This window comes from Symphalangus syndactylus, chromosome 14 (genome assembly GCF_028878055.3).
Source record: "Symphalangus syndactylus isolate Jambi chromosome 14, NHGRI_mSymSyn1-v2.1_pri, whole genome shotgun sequence".
In the NCBI taxonomy this organism is placed as follows: Eukaryota; Metazoa; Chordata; class Mammalia; order Primates; family Hylobatidae; genus Symphalangus; species Symphalangus syndactylus.
In genome coordinates this window covers 82,675,166-82,699,156 of record NC_072436.2, presented here as the reverse complement: position 1 = coordinate 82,699,156, position 23,991 = coordinate 82,675,166, and the positions used below count along the sequence as shown (strand labels likewise).

General features: G+C 34.7%; 1 protein-coding gene across 9 annotated transcripts in view; it reads left to right on the top strand.

The window, feature by feature from the left end:
- Nucleotides 1–23,991, top strand: part of VRK2 (VRK serine/threonine kinase 2) — a 116,475-nt gene that overhangs the window by 78,218 nt on the left and 14,266 nt on the right. For 8 of the 9 annotated variants that reach the window (XM_055243355.2, XM_055243351.2, XM_063616857.1 and 5 more), the window contains 5 exons: nucleotides 4,974–5,094; nucleotides 8,296–8,354; nucleotides 12,361–12,527; nucleotides 16,701–16,862; nucleotides 19,290–19,451. In XM_055243355.2, coding sequence (XP_055099330.1) covers nucleotides 4,974–5,094; nucleotides 8,296–8,354; nucleotides 12,361–12,527; nucleotides 16,701–16,862; nucleotides 19,290–19,451 — 671 coding nt within the window. The remainder of the gene's footprint in view (nucleotides 1–4,973; nucleotides 5,095–8,295; nucleotides 8,355–12,360; nucleotides 12,528–16,700; nucleotides 16,863–19,289; nucleotides 19,452–23,991) is intronic. The other variant, XM_055243356.2, reaches the window with a different exon arrangement.

The following is a 23,991-nucleotide window of genomic DNA, read 5'->3' as shown; positions in this document are numbered from 1 at the left end:
ATGTAGTATTTTAAAATTTGTTACATTCTTAGTAATGTTAAAAAGCAATATTTGAATCAATATGTGGTATAGATTTTGTAGATTTTTCTACTCACTGAGGCATGCAGTCAATACCTAATTTCTCTAGAGATATACTGCATTTAACATATTGAGCTTTTTTAAATACTTCAGACCTGTGCATTGAGTCTGTAATACCTGTCTTAATTTGACATCTTTGATGACCATAAAATACGACATCTAAATTTTATTTTAAATGTCCATTTGTTTATCTAATATATTTATTATCAAAGAAATAAATATATTGCATACTTTTTTTTTAATTTTTGCCAATTGCTACGGTATGTGAAATCCAAGTCTTGTGTTATTTCTTTCATGGTTTCATTTCACTCTAATCTAGCACTCCAACTTAAAAATATATGTGAAATAAACTGAGAATGTATTTTCATGCTACTAAACTTGGGGAAATGACATGGTTTACACAATACTTATGTCTTGGCCTTTTGGCTGGGTTAAGAATACTTACAGTGGCCAAGTCTAAGATACATTTGCTCTATTGAATGACTTTTCCTAAGCTTCACACACACAAAACTAGGGCTTAATTTAAAAGGTACTGAAAAAATAAGAGAGGCCTGGGTTTAATATTTTATCTGAAATATGACACATTGCATCCTAATATTTCCTTATATCCTTTTTGAAATTGCAGTAAGTCATGGTCACCATAAAATATTCTGGATCTTTATACATCAGAATTGACAAAATACTGAATTACATAGGTTACCAGTTGGAAAACTAAGAATAAACTTTAAATTTGTTCTGCAGATAGTCACCATTCACTTTGTCAGGTGAGCATCTTACTGAGATGTTTTCTGCTTTCTTATTGTCTTTCTAAGCACACATTAATATTTTGGGCATTTGAACTCTGCTTGATGCAGAAATTTTCAAGTTCACCTTATTATTTCCTACTGAACCCTGTTTTTCTTCATACTCCATAGTGTTACTCAGTATAAGAAATGAAACTGAAAACGCTTTAGGCAAACAAGGAGATAAATCTTGGAATTAATACTTAGACTTTTCTTTTTCTCCCAGTTCCTCTTTCAGTCCGTTTGGTGAATTGGGCTAGTTAATTTTATTCCAGTTTGTCTTTAAACCAAGGACTAGTTCGCTAAGATAACTTATCTGTTGTTCTTATACCAGTTTAGAAGGACCGTTTGTCACTTTATAATTAAATATTTTAACTAAAGATCCTTCTTTATTGGAATGAAATAACTTGAAAGAAATAGTTTCATGAAAGGATAGTAACATGAAAGATTTGGTCAGTGATGCAGCTTAGATATCCAGATCTTCCACTCATTTATTCCTTGCCAAAACAACTATTTTTGTGTCAGTATGTCTTGATGCTTTAAGTTTAAATGCCTGCTTCAAATACCTTCCTCACTATGGAAGTCGTGTGTGTAATGTTGTTTGAATGGTATTAAAACTAACGATGGAGGCAAAGTAATTATTTTTTTTTCTGAGATGGAGTCTCGCTCTTTCGCCCAGGCTGGAGGACAGTGGTGCTATCTCGGCTCACTGCAACCTCCACTTCCTGGGTTGAAGCAATTCTCTTGCCTCTGCCTCCTGAGTAGCTGGAATTACAGGCGTGTGCCACAAAGCCCGGCTAATTTTTGTATTTTTAGTAGAGACGGGGTTTCGCCATGTTGGCTGGGCATGTCTTAAACTCTTGACCTCAGGTGATCTGCCCACCTCAGCCTCCCAAAGTGCTGGGATTACCGGTATGAGCCACCACGCCTGGCAAGGAAGTAATTATAAGATTGAGCACGGGCTTTGGTTTTTGAAAGACTTGGATTTCAGTGCAGAGCTCTGTTAATTTTTGCTCTGTGATATTGACCAAATTATTTAACCTCTCTGAGACTCCATATTGTTATTTGTCAGTAGGGCTAATACTTACTTTAAATTGTTTGAAAGATTAGATGAAATAATAAAAAGCAGGTAGAGTGCCAGGCACAGTAGCAGCTCTCCATAAATCACATTAACTGTTTTTATTTTAATTATGTATTCTACTATCAGCCATTTCTAAAATTTTCTTTCTAGTTAAATAGAATTTAAATCTTCACCTGTGCTTATTTCTTTCTAATTGTTTTTACTTTGGCAATACTTTATAATTTAGAAATATATAACAATTGAGAATACCACAGGCTTTCAACAAAAAGAGTGATGTATATTACTCCATATTAGTAAACTCAATATAAGTTAGATGCTATTAATAATATTTAGAAACTTGAGAAAGTTTAGAAATAACTAAATCTCATTACAGTTCCAAGCAATAATAAGTAAACACTTCATTTTTGGACATCTATATGAAAATATACTGTCAATAATTACATTAATTACCAAATGCCACTGAAGAACCCTATGTATTACAATAAATTGTGCAAATACATGACTCATAAACAAAACAATCCATAACGTATTTTCTATTCAAATGAATGAAGATATATTAAAAAGAAATATATTGCACAGTATCATCTGATTTTAGAGCTGAAAATATAAAATATTAGTGGCAGGGATAGAATTGGATCTCATTCCTAGTCCAGAGCTCTATTTACTGCTTCACTTAATATGTTTTAAAATGAATTTGAAAATTGTATAATTAAAGAAGCAACTTTCAAATTAAAAAAAATTTTTTACAGTTAGACATTAATAATCTCTGACTATAATCAATTCTTTGTGTAAACTATACATGCACACATAGATTTTAATATTGTCATCTAGAATATTTGTTTTTAATTAATTTAACAGGTATTAAAATTACTCCTCTGTGTACAGTAGATGGAAAGAAGACAATCATTGGCAAAGTCTAAGATTTTAACTTCACTAAACAAGTCAAACTTTTCAATTTGTTTTTCTGAGAGGGAATTTCAGGTAGAGGTATGTAGTCAGAAACATTTTTAGTCGCTCTTCACTGGGGGAAAGGAAAGGGTGACTATTGGGTGTTCTTTTTATCACTGCATGCATTTATGTAGGACTTACCAGAAACAGTGGCAAAACATTCACCTAACCATAGTTAATACCTATGTGCAAAAAAGAAAATAAAAGATTGAAAAATGTGATAATATATTTTAATTAGGTAAGACCAAACTATAATAGTGAAGTAAAGTTAACTCTCAAAGGGCTATTTCAAATGAAGACCAGTTTATGAAAGATTGGCTTCAGAAATCTAAATGACTTGTCATTAGTTACAGCTTCGTATCAATTAATCCCTCAATTGGGGGGTAGGGGGAAATGGTTAGGAAGATTCAATCTATTTTAATTCTGATTATTTTTCCTCAAAGGGCCTCTTGTGTGTAGCTTATATCATCCAAACACGGTGCCAGAATATCATTTTTTGAAAATTAGAGGATATGAGATTTTTTAAGTCATGGTAATCAGGAATTGCCATAATAGAAAGGAGACTTGTGAACACATCTGTACAAATGGAACCATTCCATTATTAATGGGAGATTTATTACTGAAGAAATCACTACAGAACACTGTGATAGAGATTGTGTTTTTATTTTAATATGAGAGCCAAGTCTTGCATTAGGACATTGTTGAAGCTTGTGCAGAAAGTAAATGGCACCCATGGGACTGCAGCATTCTGCTAGATTGAAGGGCCTTTAATAATCCAGTACGCTAATAGCAGTTAGAGTGTAAGAGCTAATCATGTCTTCTGCTTTTATAATAACTTATACATGGTAACCAAAAGTAGTTACGATGTGCTGGCATCATTGTTCTTAGTAGATGACTTTTTAAATTAAAAACTAAGTTCACTGAGTAACTTTTCAGAGCTTATTTCATGAAAGATAATAAAATAGGATACCTGTTTATAGCAGGTTTAACAGCCACTTACTGCTCTTAGGAGATTATATATCCCTACACAGATGAACATTCGAGTAATGACAGAAATGTAAATACCAGCCTATTGTTTTATAACAATTTTGAATGACTACAAAAATGAGTTTATTTTACGGGTATTTGCTGATGTTTTAATCATTATTTCAGTGGTTTGTTAATAAGTATCAGTTGTATTTCATACATTTCCTAGGTTTCATTGTCCATCTTCTTATATAAGGTACTTACACATATATATTAAATTATGAAATTAGACTACAGCATTTAATAGCTTGATATAAAATGATACAAGGGCCTGAAAATGTGCTTTTAATGTACTTTTTAGGAAAAGCCATCTTATTCTAAATTTTGAAGGCCTCTATTTGGCTCTCCCCCCAGCCTCTAATACCATTGCCTCACTTTTATGTAGATATGGGACCAGAATTTTAGCTTGCTGCTGCTTATATCTAAAAATAGTATTTGTAAAATTGTAGAACCCTGTATCCAAAGCAGTAGATATATTTTTATTGTATTTTCATGTGATTGAAAAATCTTCAGAAAGACCCGTTTTTTAATACTGCACACTAGATGGCAGTTTTGTCATATTCTTCCAACTTCAAATGCTGCTAGTATGAGTGGAACAGGAAAGGCCATCAATGTTTAGTCTGCACTCAGAGGGTCTCTGCATGACCAATGCAGACCCTATGGACTTCCTGGAACATATGTTAGCAATTTAGCTGCAGACATTTATTTCTTTGTTTTACTGCTTGGCTCTTTGAGAAAGTGTTGGTGCTGGGTTATGGGTTGTCTGGATCATGTCAGAGGCCATGGGGATCAAGTTCATGTGACAGGCCAGACTAAGGAAAGATGAAGTTGGAGGAGGTGAGGAAACTGACCCTTACTTTCAACAGCAACCAGTCACTGCCTGTCTGTGGACTGGGGCCAAATGCTTGGGCGTTTAAGTTTTATTCCAGCTGAACAAATAAAACACTTTGCCGATTTGGCTTTTTCATATTTCATCAATAGTAGTTCAACCAAAGATTTCTCCATTTCTTAAGGACTTGCTTATCCCTCATCTTTCTCTCTAATGCTTACTCCTATAGCCCTGTCCAGACGAAGTGACATTGAGATCCTCGGCTACTGCATGCTGCGGTGGTTATGTGGGAAACTTCCCTGGGAACAGAACCTGAAGGACCCTGTGGCTGTGCAGACTGCTAAAACAAAGTACAAATTTTCAAGTATTTCATCATGTACTGCACCAGGTCTGAAGGGATACATTAAAGGGAGCTAACAACACAGAGAAGATTGGCATTCACCCAACATGACAACCAAGGCAAATTTCTTTAGTTTGAAAAGTATGTTTTAAAAAAACCAAACAACTAACACATAAAATCCATTAAGATAACATTGTAAAAAGACATGTACTTGAATTACAGGGCAAAATATAAAGTGAAATATCTGTTCTTTTACATGGTATTTCCAAAGCTTAGATTCTAGGTGGTAGTGTTTTCAAGGAAGAATATTTTCAAATTAGCATTGTACAAGTATGTTAAAGTAGTCTGAGCTTGGTACGATTGATACTAATTGTGTAAAACAGCACCGTGAAATGGGACAAATAGGGTTTATATTTTTCAAGTGAGAGCAACATACCTCTTATTTCTGTCTTGAAGGAAGTATGTTTTCTTAAGAAACAAAATTTTTACATGAGCTATTTATAGGAGATAATCTTGTAGCCACATAAACATTTTTAATATTCTACATTCAGTTTTTATTACCTGGATTTGGCTAGCATAAAAATTAGGTCAGACTAAGAACAGGGTGTGTTACTGTTTTACAGTTCTCTCACTGATCAGGCCTAAGAAAAAGTCAATTGCGTAGAACACAGAATAGCCAGTTTTTCATTATATACCAAGATATGCTCAACAGTAGTTATCCACAGGTAGCAAAAGCAGCAGCTAAGCTAAGTTTTAAGTAGGACAGTCACAACAGAAGAGTACAAAGCTAGGGGAAAATTAGCTGATTCATAGAAATCTATCTTTAAATTCAGTGTGGCATCAGTTCTTAATACTGAGAAAGATTAGGCCGGGCGTGGTGGCTCACGCTTGTAATCCCAGTACTTTGGGAGGCCGAGGCGGGCGGATCACGAGGTCAGGAGATCAAGACCACGGTGAAACCCCGTCTCTACTAAAAATACAAAAAAAAAAATTAGCCGGGCGTGGTGGCGGGCGCCTGTAGTCCCAGCTACTCGGAGAGGCTGAGGCAGGAGAATGGCGTGAACCCGGGAGGCGGAGCTTGCAGTGAGCCGAGATTGCGCCACTGCACTCCAACCTGGGCGACAGAGCGAGACTCCGTCTCAAAAAAAAAAAAAAAAATACTGAGAAAGATTAGCCTGCAGATTCAGAAAAATACATACACTACATTTGTAAATACTGACATACATGAAATATTTCTCCACTCAGAATTTTGATCATCCTAGTCCCTTACCCAAAACTAAAACATTTATATAAGTCTATATTAGAACTAAATCAGTTATTTACTGCAGTGATTGATGTGTCCATATTAACTTTCATGTAACATTTCGAAATATGGGTCAAGTCAAAACACGGTGATGGGAATACATAAATAGTTTTTGTATTTAATTTTCCAACTAGTTTACCTAATTAGAATAATGTAATAAAGTAATGATGCTACTTTTAAAAACTAACATTTTAATTCTAATGATTGTATGTTTTTTTAATAAGACTAATATGACTTGCTTTAACTTTTTATCAATATGCATATATAGTTACATTCATTGTAGGTATCTATAATGAATATACCTACTTAGGCATATTTATGTATAATAGGATGTCATGTAAAATTATTATCTTACATGTATAATGCTAATAAATCAAACATAACTTCTATTTACATTTTGGGGACTCTTACATATGTTAATATCTTCATTTTGACTTGATTAATAATGTAAACCTATAGACTAGTAAAGCCAATGTCATATTATGAAGTTTATAATTCAGATAAACCATAGACATTTTCAAACTTGTTATAGTACATAATACATAATCATAATTTATTCAGCTTGCTGAGAAGATATGACACTGAAATTCCCCGTAAGGGCGTGATTGTATATTCAACCAAGACACTGTATCTCCCTTATGCCTTTTATTTTCCTGACATAGCATGCTACTGGATCAATGTGTGTATTGTTGCTACTCTGTCTATGCCAGAGGTGGTGACTCACTCACACATATAAATAATTTTAGTTGAATGTTTTTATAGGTTGTGTATTCCTTACTTGAAATGCTTGGGACCAGAAGTGTTTCAGATTTGAGACTTTTTTAGATTTTGGAATATTTGCATTATACTTACCAGTTGAGCATCCCACAAACCGGTTTAATCATGGGACAGCATAAAATATTGCCCAATGGAGAACAATGCACATATATACTTAGATACAATGTTTGCATTAATTTTTTATTGTTGTTTTTGAGAAAAAAAATCATGGTAAATATTACTACTACTGTGTTTCTGCATATATAAACTTTGAGTTAAAGCATTTATAATTCCTGTAATTCCATCTTGTTTAGTATTGGGGCCCAGAGAACAATACCCCAAAGTGTGGTGCTTTGGCATGCTGAGACCTTTGAACTGAAAGAGACTGGATGGCCCCAGAAGCCCCACCTCAGAAGCCAAGTCGCGCTCTGACCTTTTCCTGCCCTCTTGTCTCCCATCCCTTCTCCTCCCAAGAAGAGAGTCATAGAAACCAGAATTCCTCTTCCCCAAAGCGGGTTATAGAAACTAGAACCCCTGTACCCCAAGCAAGGCATTAAACCTAGAAAGGTCACCCTCTCCCTTCTCCCTTTAAGACCCTCATGCCAAAGGGGTCCTGCCCCATCCCCAGGAGGAATAAATGCTACACACATCAAGAATATGGACAGGCCTTGCTGGATCCCCCCGCCCCAGTTCAGTACCATTAGAACATACCCTTTTGTCCAGTCACATTCCTACACAGCTGTCTATTCTTCATCAAACCTAAGCATAAAGATAGACTTCCTTGGGTCTTTGGTCTTCATTTCTCAAGTTGTGTCATAAAAAACTTTAATTAAATAAATTTGTTATGCTTTCTCCTGTTAACCTGTCTTTTGTGTTAGGAATGTTGGCTGCAACCCTTACGGTGGGTGAGAAAAGAGATCACACTTTTCTGCCCCTACGTTAGTCTAGGTTATTGATATAAAATTAGTTTATGGGCATTGACGGTTCTCCTCTACTTCTGCTTACTTTCCTATCCATTATAGTTGGATGACAAAAAAGCATTGAAAGTCACAATTTTGGTGACCTACCAACACATAGAGAGTTTTGTTTTCTAGTCAAAATAATCACAGGGTTGAAAACATGTTCATTGTGCATTACTTTATTTTGTTTTAGTCTGTTGGACGAGCTCCCCCAGTCAGTGCTTAAATGGGCTCCTTCTGGAAGCAGTTGCTGTAAGTCAAATAATAACCTCAACCTTCTCTTAAGATTTACAGGTTACCACATTTGTCGTTCTCGTTTGGTAGCTTTTGCTTAACCCACTTGCTCCTATTCCCATCAGGGTGGGAAGGAGGGAACTCTTCATGTTGCAAATAAGTTGCTAAAGAACACAATGTTTAGATCATCTTTAACATTAGGACACAAGAACCTCAAAAGAAGATATTGAGGTGGAAAATTCTAGGTTCTGCTTAGTGCATTTCCTTTTTTTTTTTTAAGATCTCTATTTTGAGAATCATGCACAGGTTTAATAGTCAACCGTATCTGGTATTTCTAGAGTTAAGACTTCCTGGTTTTGTTCCTCTTTATATTGTTGAAAGAAGATAAAGTTGACCTAAGGAAAAACTACTTTAAATCAGTCATTTAAAAAACCAAATCATTAAACACTGAATGCTGTTTAGACCAGAATTATGCTGACTGAACCGCCAGCAAAAAAATTTTTTATTAGCAAAGGCATATGATTTTGGGATTTGGAGGTATATTTTGTATTTTCATATTTTCAAGTTAGTATACAATGGAATTTTAATTGACAATATTATCAATACATATTGTATAAAATAGCACGTCAACTAGTAATTACCCACATTCCTGTCATTTTATGTGCATACGCAACATGTTATTCAACACTAATTTAACAATTGAGTTAGACTGTCTTATAAGAAAAAGCCAGTGCCCACTATCAGTCTTGCTTTTTTTCAGAGACAGATAATCAAGTTAATCTCGTTTTCTGTTTACACTGGACAATCTCAAAGTTAGCTTTGAGCTGACTTCTGAAAGTAGATATGTACACTGACCTCTCTAGCTAAGGTCTAATAGCATCTGTTTCCATCTGGTTGAGAACTAGAGAGTTAAGTCATCTTAAACTTATATTCACAGCCTTTCTGTCACTAGAAACCAAAATTTTCATTTGTGTAGGAAAGGAAAGAAAAAGCCAGTTCTACTTCCCCCCTCCATTTGCAAGTCCAATAAGCCTGTCCCCACATGAGTCTTTTGTTTTCCCCTTTCTCTAGTACTTTTCATCTGATTGAAGGAGCCACACAGGAGAGATCCTCATTGTGGGAATGGGTTGCAAGATGAAATTTTTGTTTTCATAACTGTCAATAACTTGGTCAAAATGGTAACACTCCTTTTTGGCTAATATTCTTAATGGCATTTTTTTTTTTTTTTTTTTTGAGACAGAGTCTCGCTCTGTCACTCACGCTGGAGTGCAGTGGCACGATCTCGGCTCAGTGCAACCTCCCCTTCCCAGGTTCAAGCAATTCTTCTGCCTCAGCCTCCCAAGTAGCTGTGACTACAGACACATGCCACGATGCCCAGCTAATTTTTGTATTTTTAGTAGAGACGGGGTTTCACCATATTGGCCAGGCCTGGTCTCGAACTCCTGACCTCGTGATCCCCCCCACCTTGGCCTCCCAAAGTGCTGGGATTACAGGTGTGGGCCACCGCGCCGGGCCCTTATTGGCATTTTTACCAAGTCGTATAGTTTATCTTTTAATCAACTGGACAGAAAGAGAGATGGGAAGATGTCATTAAAAAAAAAAAAAATATATATATATATATATATCTCTTACCTTTCTTGTCAATCCTGCAGAAAAAGGAACTGTTCAGTTTAGGGTAAGAAAGCCCAGATGCCCTGAATTGTACAAGACAAATGCTTGTGGGCAGTGTATATTATGTCATACTCCATTGTTAAAGATTTGAGTCAGATGAGTAATCTAGATGGGGGACACGCCCAGTTTTTGTTTCTCAGCACAAACCATTTTATTGAATCCATACTACTATTTGTAAAATGCAGATTTCTGTTTTTAAAGCAAAAAGTGTTGAAACTTTAATATTACATGAAGGTCTCTTAAATTAGGAGGTTGTGCTTAGGAAGAACACAACCATGAAAATGAAGGAACTGATTTACAAAAGTTTGTTACTGAAACATTTTATGAAATAAAACAGCCAGAATTTTGCAGCATACATGTCCAACTAAGCATAATAATAATAGTTTCAAAAGTTTCTATCTCTTGATAGTAATGATACTTAATACTTCACTGGCTTAAAAAGCAGATGATTAGAAATATCATAATTTCATACTAAAGGCATTTTGCTTTATAGTTCTGGCAATATGCTAGTAAATTTTAAAATGTACTTAATATAATAAATCCAGATCTTGAAAGACTAACATTTAAGCCAGTGTTACATCACAATAGTCTACGCTTCAGGTTTGTAATAATAAATTTATAATGGAAATGGCTCTTTTTATTTTCTCCCCCTCCTACCTCACTGGTACCTCATTTTTCCAAACCCCAGTCCCATGAAGGCTTTGCAGCACAGCTGCTCTCAGTTGGTGGAGTGCCAGGAGTTTTCCATTGTCTTGTAACAGTGATTTGTTCCCAACACATTCAACTCTTTTCCTCATTTTGGATATTCTGGTTAATGGAATTGTAATATGTACCAAACTTGGCTTACCAATCTTCAAAGGACCATAAAATGACAATATTTATATTAAAATAGTAGTGAATGTAATTTAATCTTTTTTTAATCATCCCTTTAGAAATTGGATACCCCCGAGCCCCTGTGAAGGGGCTGCATGAAGCATCAGTTATAAATATGGTGATAAAATAGCAGCACTTGCTAGTTAACAGAGATCTGGTTGACCGAATGCTAGATAACAGAATTTGATAAAAATAAAAGAGATGAAAAAAATAGGTTGCATAATTGCTACAGTGTCAAGGAAAAAAAGCCCAGAGCCAAGAGTTCACATTTTAATCACGTTAGCTTCATGTTCCCAGGAAATAGCTCTGGACTATATGGTGAAAGTGGTCACTCTTAACTTTAATAGGGAGAAAGCAATGATGACTATTCCTTTTGGAATTTTTCTCTATAGGGAGTGAAACCCAGTGCCTCTGCAGTTTTCCTTTCTTTTGAGTGGAGGTAGGCCTAGAGGAGAAGTGAAGGATTAGGAAGTCACTCCTGCCAACCCATGAAGTTTCCCAGGTTTTCCCACCATGGATATAAGCAACTAAGTGAGAAAGTAAGAAGTACTTGAGTTTGAGTCAGTGATATATTTTTGAAAGGGAAAGGCATATCTAAACATCTCTGTGAACAAATGAAAACATGCCAGTTTTTAAATAGTATTTGCTATTATTACCACTTCTATTCCAATTTTAGGTTGAACCTCAACATGAAACAGAAATGCAAACTACAAATATTTTAATGCAGTGATGTTTGTAACTGTTGGTTACTAATTCTGTTTGTATTTAAAAGTTGGTAGTTCTTAACCTTTTTGGGGAAAGGGGATTTACTATGTAGTTCTAGGGGAACATTTCTTTACACTAGAGAAAAAAATAAAAGATGGCAACTCCTCCTCCCACTGCTCTAAAATAAAAAACACGAGGCTGTGTACCAGGCTAGCTAGGTATGGAGGACATGAGGGAGGTTTCATGCGTTCTAAAGTCAATCTTAGCTAACAACATGGAATTCAAGGTCATTTCTAAATATACGGTTATAATCCCAAAATCAAAGTCTTAATTAAAATTTGCAGTTTTTTTTCCTTAAAAATAAAGAGGTTTATAATAAGTAACACTTTAACTGAATTTTTGGAAGTTCAACATAAAGTATGAAGTATGGTCAATTGTATTATTTATGTAGTCCTTAATAGTTGCACCTCATAAATCAAAATCACTATAATTATTACAATATACTTCCTCTCATAAGATCAGTGAATTGTAAGCGTATCAACAGAAATATGTTAAAAACATTACTAGTTTGTCTCATCAATTCTGTAGGTCACTATATTTCAGTCATTTTTGAATACCATTTAAAAAGTTATTTTCATTGAATTGTTCATTTTTAGTTTCTTCAGGAGATGTAAATATGTAAAAAACAAAGATAACAGAAAGATTTTGAGATTACTGGAGTCTTGACAATTCTTGCCAATTGTGAATGACGTGTAAAAAATTTAATAATTCACAGGTGAAATAGCCCAATTTTTGGTATGTGCTCATAGTTTAGCATATGATGAAAAGCCAAACTATCAAGCCCTCAAGAAAATTTTGAACCCTCATGGACTACCTTTAGGACCACTGGACTTTTCCACAAAAGGACAGAGTATAAATGTCCATACTCCAAACAGTCAAAAAGTAAGTAACATAATCCCTGCTATCCTATGATTACCTTCTATGATACTTTTCTATCGAATGAAGTTGTTTTAGGTCTCAAAATGAGTCTGACAGCTTTCTTCTTCCTTATATTTAACTCCCATTTCCCCTAACTCAGCACCAAGAAAGTTTGTTCCAAGTTCTTTTGACCTGTTGTCTCACAGAGAAAAACAGGATCTGTGGCCTACTATGTACTATGAAAGAAAGCAGTCACCACTGTCATAGAGATGTGACTAGGGTAAAGGCTAATCTGATGTTACTCATGAGAAAGCCATCATTTGCTTCTTTTCTCCAGATTTTCTTTACATATTGCCCTCTGTTTTTGCCTACCAGTTTGGCCATAAGTTGGTGATAATAGTCTTTGATTTAACCAGGCTATTTGAATGTGCTGATATTTCAATCCATGGAAATAGTTCTTTACAGAAAATAAAAGAGTTTATGCCAGAGATCCAGGTTAAAAAAAAATCATTTTTTAAAAGTTACACCTCTTCTTTTAGTCTGCCATCTTCCTAAAGGTCAACACCAACTTAAAAAAAAAAATTAAGATTTCGAGCATTTTTAAGCGGGTGGTGGAAATCTTAGACTGCTGTTATTAGCAAGATTAGTGGACAGGCAACGCAGCATCCATGTCTTCCTTGACCACTATCCGTATGCAAAAATAAAGTGTGGAGGGCATTTTTTTCCTGATGCATGTACAGTAAGATAGGGTCAGGATGCCATTCATTTTTAATATTTCTTATGAACTTTGGATCATCACACATGTTCATGAGCCAAGAATGCAGGATGTAAACTAATGTGACTGATAGGCTGCTAGATGAATGGTGAGTCAAGTATCAGTGCACAGATGGTTCTGATTTGCTGAATTTTGTAGTTGCTGCAACTGAAGACATAAAATATCCTTCTAGTCATAAATTAGCTCTTTGGAAGCAAAACCTTGGCACCAGGGCTTTACAACCTTCAATTAGTAGGAAAAGAAGTATTTGAATGACTGTAGTATTGACATCTGTAGGCCTGCATAGTAATCATTCCTAATAGAAGAGAATATCTGTTTGAGGAGGTTTTGCATGGCTAATTAACTACCAGTGAGAATATGTAATTTTTTCATGATCTCCTGATTGTCACCTTTCTCTCATGATACAATTAGATTTTATTGTAGCAAGTGTCTCACAAACCAATTGTCAGCACTATTTACGTATTGCAGAAGGCAGAACAAAAGTTCATGTTTAATAAAAAGCCACTGGATTTTGATCTTGGTAATTACTGAGACTTATTTTAACAGTTTTATTGACTTTTGTGTTTTTATCACTTTTGCAACAAAACAGAGCCATTTCCTTGACATAGTATTTTCGTTGCAATAATGGTCACCACTTAATCTACGCTAATTTAAGTAGATTTTTCCCTTTTTGTAGTTTTTCAGTTTCATAAACTTAATTGAAATGTAAAAGAAGCCACTTTAAAAACCGATAGCTATATCCTCTGATATAAAATTCTGATTATTATCCACCAGAATTTTCAGTTTCATCAAATTCAAAGGGCGTTTGTTGTGAAACCATTTTTATATGTAGAGAATAGAACATAAAACACTTTTTCCAATGAGCCTCCATCAAGAATATTTTACTCCTTTTGATTATTTTGATTATGAGTAAAAAAAGCACTTAAAAATAATACATGCTTTTAAGACCTACGCTAATTTCTGTTAAGAAATGTGATCAGCCTGGATGTATAGACAGTAAGATGATTTGGGGATATATTTTGCAGCAGATCAATATTTATTTATTATAGTATTTTAAGCACATACATATATTTAATAATGATAGCATAAGATATGGGCTCACCATATGTGGCTAAACTTTAAGTATCTTAATTTTCAAAGTTTACAGATTTTGCAGTGCTACAAAAACCAAACCTGAAAATGTTCAAATGCAAGGTATAACAGTATAAACTATCCTGTTCCCAGTTCCCCTGAATGATGCACATATAGGATGATTTCCACAATAGATTGCTTCCATAACAAAAATCATTCCAAAATGCATATCAATCACACGGCTCCAAATTTCTTTTTAGTCACAGACAGAATCCTCTGATTAGTAACTAAAATCATTTCTTGTTACTTTATAAATGGGTTTATAGTTATATGTAGTTAAGTAGTTATAGAGATATTTAACAGACTAGTGAATGAACTCTGGACTAATACATTTTTTGGACAAAGATATTTTAAAAGAAGACATTGGACCAGAAAAGGTATACATAAATAAATAAAATGTTACCATCATTCAGTATTCAAGGGAAAAAAGTTGTAACTGTTTACATTTTTAAATGTTATTTTGCTAATAACAAGTGAAACTTATACAGAGGGAAATATAGTATTTTTTTAAAAAACGTATTTTGATTAGGTATTAGAAGGTAGCACATTACCCTAAGAATCTCACCAAACTTACATCACCTTTTTGCAAAAGAAAAAGCTTTTTTTTTTCCAATACTGGATTTTACTAGACATTATAAACTGTTCTCTGTAAACCTGGACAGAGAAGTCCTCAAATATTGTTATTGGAGTTAAATTGGAAATGAATTTTTGTCAAGAGAGTAGTGATATTGATATTTTTTCATGAAAAACAAATCTTTTGGGGTATTTGCCTGAATCAAAATGAGGGCTGTAAAACTGAAGTCACTTGCTAGTAGTTCTGGGGGCTCCTGAGTTAGCACCGCCAATCAAATTAGAAGACTGTCTCATCAAGACCATCACAGTCTCTTTATTCCACCCACTAGGATTTAATTTCCAAAATTCACTGAAAGAAACAATATTTCAGTAACAATGCTAATTGAGGTGAGCTATAGCTCTAGAATTCCCAGATGAGAATGTTAGAGCCAAGATGGAAAACAGCATTACTAAAGGCCCCGTTACGACCCTTGAATAAGCTACTTTTCAAGAGCCAGAGGATCCTTTTATCCTTTTATCAATGACTCCCACCTTATTATGGTGCTTGAATCATATATACAATATACAGTAATCAACTATAATATGTTACTATATTGTAATAGTGTAGACACGTGGGCATAATGAGCCCTCTCATCCTTCCTAAATGCTTTACCTAGGCAGAGAAGTAGCTGCAGGTCAGAGCTAAAAGGTTGTCCCTTCATTCACCTTAAATCTGAGGCTCCCATAGCATATCCAGAGCTGAATATATTATTATTTGTAGTAATATTATTTGTATAGAATTTAACAGTTTACAAATTATTTTCCTAAGCTTTAGGTCTCAAAATAATTCTATGAACTTCTCTTTATTTTCTGTATATGAGGATAGTGAAATGCAGATTCTTAATTAGAAGCACATTTTTGGTTTATTAATTTTTAGGAGTCCAAAGGTATTCTTGATTTTATAGAACAGTGTGAAGTTCCAGTGGAAAATTAAATAAAAACTACCTCACTTTCATAGCTACTTTCTTGAAAATGTCACACATTTGTGTAGTATCTTTCTATTATAAGGGATGCCCAGGGTGTTTTCTATATTTACTTTTCTATCTTTGAGGAAAAGTTTCACTGTGTTCACTATCATCCACTTCACTCTTACAATTTTAAAAGTTTCCTTAGAAATAAAATTTTCCGTTAATTGGCTGTCATTTTGTTTAGTAGCTAGAAGTGCCCACGGCAGTGCAGCCTAACCAGCCAACTAAAAGCAGATCCAGGAGGCATCATCTCTTCTAGGAACCTTCACAGAGGAGTGAATCTTTTATACCAAATTTTGCTTATACGTCAGAGGCTCCCAGGGCAAAAACTCTTATACCTAAAATGCCTAGCATATAGGAGGCACTAAAAACTTCAATAATATCTTAGCTAAAAATAAAACTACCAGCAACCTTGCTTCTGGGTATATATCCAAGGGAAATAAAACCAGATGTCAAAGAGGTATCTGCATTCCCATGTTCATTGCAACACTATTCACAATAATGAAGATACGGCACAACCTAAGTGTGTGTCAGTGGGTGAATGGATAAAGTGTGGTCCATAACCACAATATTATTTGTGGTTATAGAACACATTTTCTTTATCCACAAGTGTATTTTATTCATATATATTGTGTCTGTGTGTATATATGCATTTCTTAAAGAAATACCAAAAGTTTTCATTATATATTATTACTTACTCTATACCAACAGATTGATTCACAAAAGGCTGCAACAAAGCAAGTCAACAAGGCACACAATAGGTTAATCGAAAAAAAAGTCCACAGTGAGAGAAGCACTGAGTCCTGTGCAACATGGAAAGAAGTGCAAAAAGAGGAGAAACTGATTGGATTGATGAACAATGAAGCAGCTCAGGTGAGAGGGTTGTTTGTGTTTTTTCTAACTTAATGTTACATTAGAATATATGCGCGCATATATACATATACACACATATATACATATATATATACATATACACACATATACATATATATATACATATACACATATATATACATATATATACACACACACAATGGAATATTATTCAGCCATAAAAAGGAAATCCTGACATTTGCAACATCATGGATGAATCTGGAGTACATTATGCTAAGTGAAATAAGCCAGACACAGGACAAATACTGTATGATCTCATTTATAGGTGGAATCTAAAAAAATATATAATAAACTTATGAAAGCAGAGCATAGAACAGTATTTGTCGGGATGAGACTTGGGGAAAATGGGGAGATGCTAGTCAAAAGGTACAAACTTTCAGTTATAAGATGAATGAGTTCTGGGGATCTGATGTACAGCATGGTGACTGTAGTTAGTAATACTGTATTGTATTCTTGAAATCTGCTAAGAAAGTAGATCTTAAGTATTCTCACACAAAAAAATGGTGACTAACGTGAGGTGATGTGTTAATAACTTGATTGTTGTATTCATTTCACAATGTATACATGTATCAAAACGTCACATTGTATACCTTATATATAATTTTTATTGTCAATTATATCTCAATAAAGCTGGGAGGGCAAATCTCACCCTTTATAACATGGAACACATTTTCACAATGATTGATAAGCCAATGTTTTAATAGGATAAAACAGTATGCAAGAACCATTGGAGACCCTTTGTTTCACACTAATGGTATCAGGTACATTTATTACCAAGATGACTTCAGCGGAAAGTGGCTCAGAAGATGGTGACATAAATTTTCCCAGTAGTTTGGGAGGGTTGAGTGGTGAAAATAAAGAATCCCTGCATGATTAAGAAACATTTCCAACTTTCAGGTTACTGAAAGGCAGTGGTTTTGAGCTGGGATCCTGGAGGATGGTAGAATAGAGTGGTGTTGTGACAATTTAGGCTTAGCCACAAAACACCAGCATATTTTAAAGGGAAGGAGTGAACACACTGGGCAATAAAAGCTAAAAATTGAGAGACTACAAATTAAAGCTCTGCTTGCCCAGCCAATGTAATTCATTCTCTATTTTGGCACTGGCTACTCCACTATTTCCCCTTTGTGCTGTTCCTATCTTCTGCCCCTTGTTTAACACATGAAAAAAAGGTGATGGCACTTTCAGCTGCTATAAACATGAAGCTGCTGAACAAATACTTCATATAAGGACCTTTGCTGTAGCTTTCAATCTTCCAACAGTGTCGTGGGTTCTGCCCTTCTATTTCTGAGTCTACTTCAAGGTTATTGACAGTCAGGCATCCCCCAGATATCACCATGGTGTGAAAAAGAAACCTTAGAGACAGCAAGCTTGTTGTAGAACTTAATCTCTGATACTGGTACACAGTATTTGATGACATGAACTGTTATTCATCTTGCTCAAAGGTTAAACTACCTGCACAAAAATGTAAGCAACATCACAAGCTCCTTTTATATATTCACATTAATTAGGCTCTCTTCAATGATAGAAAACTAAGATTTTAATTAATAAGAATTTAAACTACAAAGATATACTGGATACACTCCCAGCAAAGGTTAATAATGAATTCATGTGCAGTTTTAAAATGTGACAATTTTCTCTAAAAATGTTGTTTTCAGTACGCAGGTTATCTGTAGAGATAATTTCTAAAGACTACCTAACGGTGACACTAATTTTATTTTTTATTTTATTTTTTTATTATACTTTAAGTTCTAGGGTACATTTGCACAACCTGCAGATTTATTACATATGTATACATGTGCCATGTTGGTGTGCTGCACCCGTTAACTCATCATTTACATTAGGTATTTCTCCTAATGCTATCCCTCCCCCTTCCCCCACCCCATGACAGGCTCTGGTGTGTGTTGTTCCCCACCCTGTGTCCATGTGTTCTCTTTGTTCAATTCCCACCTATGAGTGAGAACATGCGGTGTTTGGTTTTCTGTCCTTGGGATAGTTTGCTCAGTTTCCAGCTTCATCCATGTCCCTACAAAGGACATGAACTCATCCTTTTTTATGGCTGCATAGTATTCCATGGTGTATATGTGACACATTTTCTTAATCTAGCTATCATTGATGGACATTTGGGTTGGTTCCAAGTCTTTACTATTGTGAATACTGCCGCAGTAAACATACATGTGCGTACAGTGACACTAATTTTAATTGGTTTTGTCCCATTGATGAGAAAGGGTCTGGATCTTGCCAACGACTTTAGTTTTTCTGTAATGTCCATTTGCTGCTTTCCTCTTTGTTGCCTTTTTTAAAGCTTGGCAAGTTTAGAATTTTTCAGAATCTGGACATATATGCATTTTTTAAAGAAATACCAAAAGTTTTCATTATATATTATTACTTACTCTATACCAACAGGTTGATTCACAAAAGGCTGCAACAAAGCAAGTCAACAAGGCACACAATAGGTTAATCGAAAAAAAAGTCCACAGTGAGAGAAGCACTGAGTCCTGTGCAACATGGAAAGAAGTGCAAAAAGAGGAGAAACTGATTGGATTGATGAACAATGAAGCAGCTCAGGTGAGAGGGTTGTTTGTGTGTGTTTTTTCTAACTTAATGTTACATTAGAATATGCCCTTTGGGAATAAAAATATCTTATTTTCTCCTGAGGGCCAAGGTTGTATGGTTTTGTTAAATGAGAAGGGACAGAAAATATCCTAGCCAGCTGATAAAATTAAAGCGGCCAACACCAGTTATCATAGAAACAGAAGAGCAGTAAGCACATTTGCGTACAGATCTGATTTCTTTATTCTAAGAATGTAATGAAGTGCACTTAAATTTCTTTTGCCATCTATGATCCATTTAGGGACTCAATGTATTCTATACTTTTACACTGGTTCCTCAAGTCTCACCCTTATAATCAAATATAAGTGAAGTGTTTCCCTGTCAATGTGGTTGTATTTTAAAATGTATTTTTTACATCACTCAATCATTTGGGCGGAGAGTGACTCACCTTTAGCAGATGACTCATTCAAGTAACAGCAAAAATCCTCCCTAATCTAACCTTTTTTGACAACAAGGAGCATACAATGTATTTATTATCTGAAGTGAAAAAATATTTAATTTTGTCAAAATGACCCACATTTTATATGATTTATACACTATCATTTCCCCCAAATGATTTGAGGTAGTTTACAGTATGAAACCGGATAATTTAATACCCCACCTTGTATACCCTACCCCAAGAAAAATTGATGTTTCAGGCAGCTGGGATGTTAATCACTAAACTGAGCACTGAATTTGGCTCTGAACTTCTTGACAGCCGAGGCAAAAATTAGAAGCATAGTACTTATGCATTCTTCAGCCAGCCAGCAAGCCTACAAGTTTATCCAGAGACAGAAATGCTTTTTTTTTTTTAGTACTAATAGCAATCTTTTACATTCTTTCGAGTATAACATAGTGGCATTATTTGTTGTTTCATTTTAAATTTACGTAAGGAACTACTTCACTTAGGCATATTTTAGTTCCTATTTGTAAAATTAAAGACAAATCGTGCTTGGTGACAAAACTTAGAGATTCTAAAAATCTCTAGTTGAGAGATTCTTTTTCAACCCTTACGTAAGTCCACCAAAATCACCTGGTGTACAGGGATAGGGAGGCACTATGAAAATACTGATGCAAAGAAATTGATTCTTTTTTGGCTGTGGTGGCAATGAGATATGTATATATAGATTTTATCACTTTGGAAAGTCTTGGTTCTTTTCCCCAGTCAGTCCTCTTCCCCCAGGGAATGTTCTGCCATTTTGATTCTCATCACTAGATTAGATTTGCCTCTTCTAGAATTTCATAAACATGCAGTCATATAGTATGCATTTATTTGGGCCTGGTTTCTTTCACTCAGTGTGTTTTTTGAGATTTATCCATGTTCATGCATGTATTAGTAATTTGTGTTTTCCATTGCTGAATAGTACTCCATTGTATAACTATATCATAGTTCACATGTCTGTCGTATAACTACATCATAATTCACAAGTCCATTCTCCTATTAATGGACATTTGGGCTACTACTCATTTCTGGCCACCATGAATATAGTTGCTACAAACATTCTGGCACAAATCCTTCAATGGACGTGTTTCATTTCTCTTGAGATGTAGAATTGCTGGGTCATAGGGCAGGTGTATGTTTAATTTTATAAAGAGCTGACAAAAAGTTCTTAAGTATCATTCTGTACTCCCACCAGTAATGTACAAGAGTTCTGGCCATTCCACGTCCTCCCCAATATTTGGTATTGTCACTCTTTTTAATTTTAGCCATTCTGACGTGTGTATTAGTGTATTATTGTGTTTCCAAGTATTCACCTGATGTCTAAGTTTGAGCACTTTCACATGTTTTTACTGACCATTCATATATCTGTTCTTATAAAGTTTCTTTTTCGAGTGTTCTAATTTTTATTTGGATATTTGTCTTTTTATTGTTAAGCCACAGAAGTCCTTATCAGATATCTGTATTATGGATATCCTCTCCTAGCATGTGGCCTGCCTAATCATTTAATTCATAGTATCTTAGGATGTGCAGAAGCTTTTTATATTTTTTTTTTATTTAAAGTTCAATTTATCAGTGTTTAATAGTTTTTTTGTTTGTTTGTTTTTCTGTAAAGATACCTAAGAAACCTTTGCCTACCTCAAGGTCACAAAGTTATTTTGCTATATATTTTTATACAAGGCTCATGGTTTTAGCTTTCATTGTTGGTTCTATGAGCCATCTCAAATCAATTCATGTGTATTGTGTGAGGTGGAGGTTGAGGTTCTCTTTTTCATATAGTTTGCACCATCATTTATTGAAAAAATGTTCCTAATGAATTTCTTTGGAGCCCTTTTCAAAAGTCACTAACTGTGTAAGTGTGGGCCTATTTCTGGGCTCTATTTTCTTCTATTCTACTTGTCTCTCCTTACACCAACACCACACTGCATCAGTTACTGTCGCTTTACAGCAAGCTCTGAAATTAGAATAGTTCTTTAATCCTTTTATTTTCTTTCAAAAATGTATTGGACATTTTAGGTCCTAGTCTCCTCCATAAAATTTAAGAAGCAGCTTGTTAGTTTCCACCAAAAAATGCACAATGGGATTTTGATTGGGAGTACATTAAGTCTAAAGATGAGTTTATGGAGAACTGGCATCCCAACAATGTCAACTCCTCTAGTGCATAAACCTGGTACTTCTCTGCATTTATGTGGAACTTCTCTGCATTTATGTGGATTTTCTTTAACTTCTCTCAACAGTGTTTTGTAGTTTTTAGTGTAGATGTCTATACATCTTCCGTTAAAATTATCTTAAATATTTTTGGTCCCATTTTAAGTAGTAATTTTCAAAATTTCATATTCCAGTTATTTGTTGTTGGTATATAGAAATAGAATTTATTTTCTATTTCTATATCAATTATATTTGATATACAATATAATCGTGTGTCTTGGGATCTTTCTAAATGTACTTATTCCAATAGGCTTTATTATTTTTTAAATAGATTCTTAGGATTTTCTACATAGTTAATGATGTCTATGAATAGAGACAGTTTTACCTCTTCCTTTCCAATATATGCCTTTTATTTATTTTTTATCGTTGTCTTATTACACCTGCTAGCAGCTCTAGTATTACGTTGAATAGAAGTTGTGACAGTGGCCATCCTTGCTTTGTTCCTGATCTTAGGGGGAATGCATTCATTCTTTCACCATTAAGTTACCTGTTTTTTTCTAAATACCCTTTATCAGGCTGAGGAAATTTCACCATATTTGTTGAAAAATAAATGTAAATAATGAATATTAAATACTGTTTTGAAATCTCTTGAGATGATCATATGATTTTTTCCCTTTACTAGTATGATGAATTACATTGATTTTTAAATGTTAAATCAACCTTTTATTTCTGGGATAAACCCCCAGTTAGGCATGATGTGTTTTCCTGCTGAATACTGTTTGCTGAATTTCAGTTCCATGGAAGGTTTTTATACCTAGACTGATGACAGATACTGGTCTGTAATTTTCTTTCTTTTTCTTTTCTTTTTTTTTTTTTTTTGCAAAGTGAAAGCAAGTTTATTAAGAAAGTAAAGTAATAAAAGGATGGCTACTTCATAGAGCAGCTGTAATTTTCTTTTCTCATAATATCCTTGTATGGTTTTGTTTTCAGGGTCATTATGAATTATACCAGTTGGAAGTGTTCCCCTCTGTTTTCAGAAAATGTTTTTGTAAGATTTACCTTTCTTAAATGTTGGATAGAATTTAGCAAGAAAACCATCAGGGCTGCTAATTTGTTGTAGGAAATTTTTTAACTGCATATTTACTTTCTATAATATATAGAGTGATCATTAGGTTTTTTTTCTTCTTGTGTCAGTTTTATATTTGTATTTTTCAAAGAATTTGTCCATCTCATCTAAGTTTTCAAATTTATCAGCACTGTTAGGATATTCTTTATTATCCCTTTACCATCACCAATATCTATATTGATGTCCCCTCTTTCAGTCCTGATAGTGGTAACTTTTGGTTTCTTTCTCTTTTTCTTTTTTTTTTCTTTTTTATTTTTTGTATTTTATCATTATACTTCAGGTTTTAGGGTACATGTGCACAATGTGCAGGTTTGTTACATATGTATCCATGTGCCATGTTGGTTTGCTGCACCCATTAACTCGTCATTTAGCATTAGGTATATCTCCTAATGCTGTCCCTCCCCCTCCCCCCACCCCACAACAGTCCCCGGAGTGTGATGTTCCCCTTCCTGTGTCCATGAGTTCTCATTGTTCAATTCCCACCTATGAGTGAGAACATGCAGTGTTTGGCTTTTTGTCCTTGCGATAGTTTACTGAGAATGATGGTTTCCAGTTTCATCCATGTCCCTACAAAGGACATGAACTCATCAGTTTTTATGGCTGCATAGTATTCCATGGTGTATATGTGCCACATTTTCTTAATCCAGTCTATCGTTGTTGGACATTTGGGTTGGTTCCAACTCTTTGCTATTGTGAATAGTGCCGCTATAAACATACGTGTGCATGTGTCTTTACAGCAGCATGATTTATAGTCCTTTGGGTATATACCCAGTAATGGGATGGCTGGGTCAAATGGTATTTCT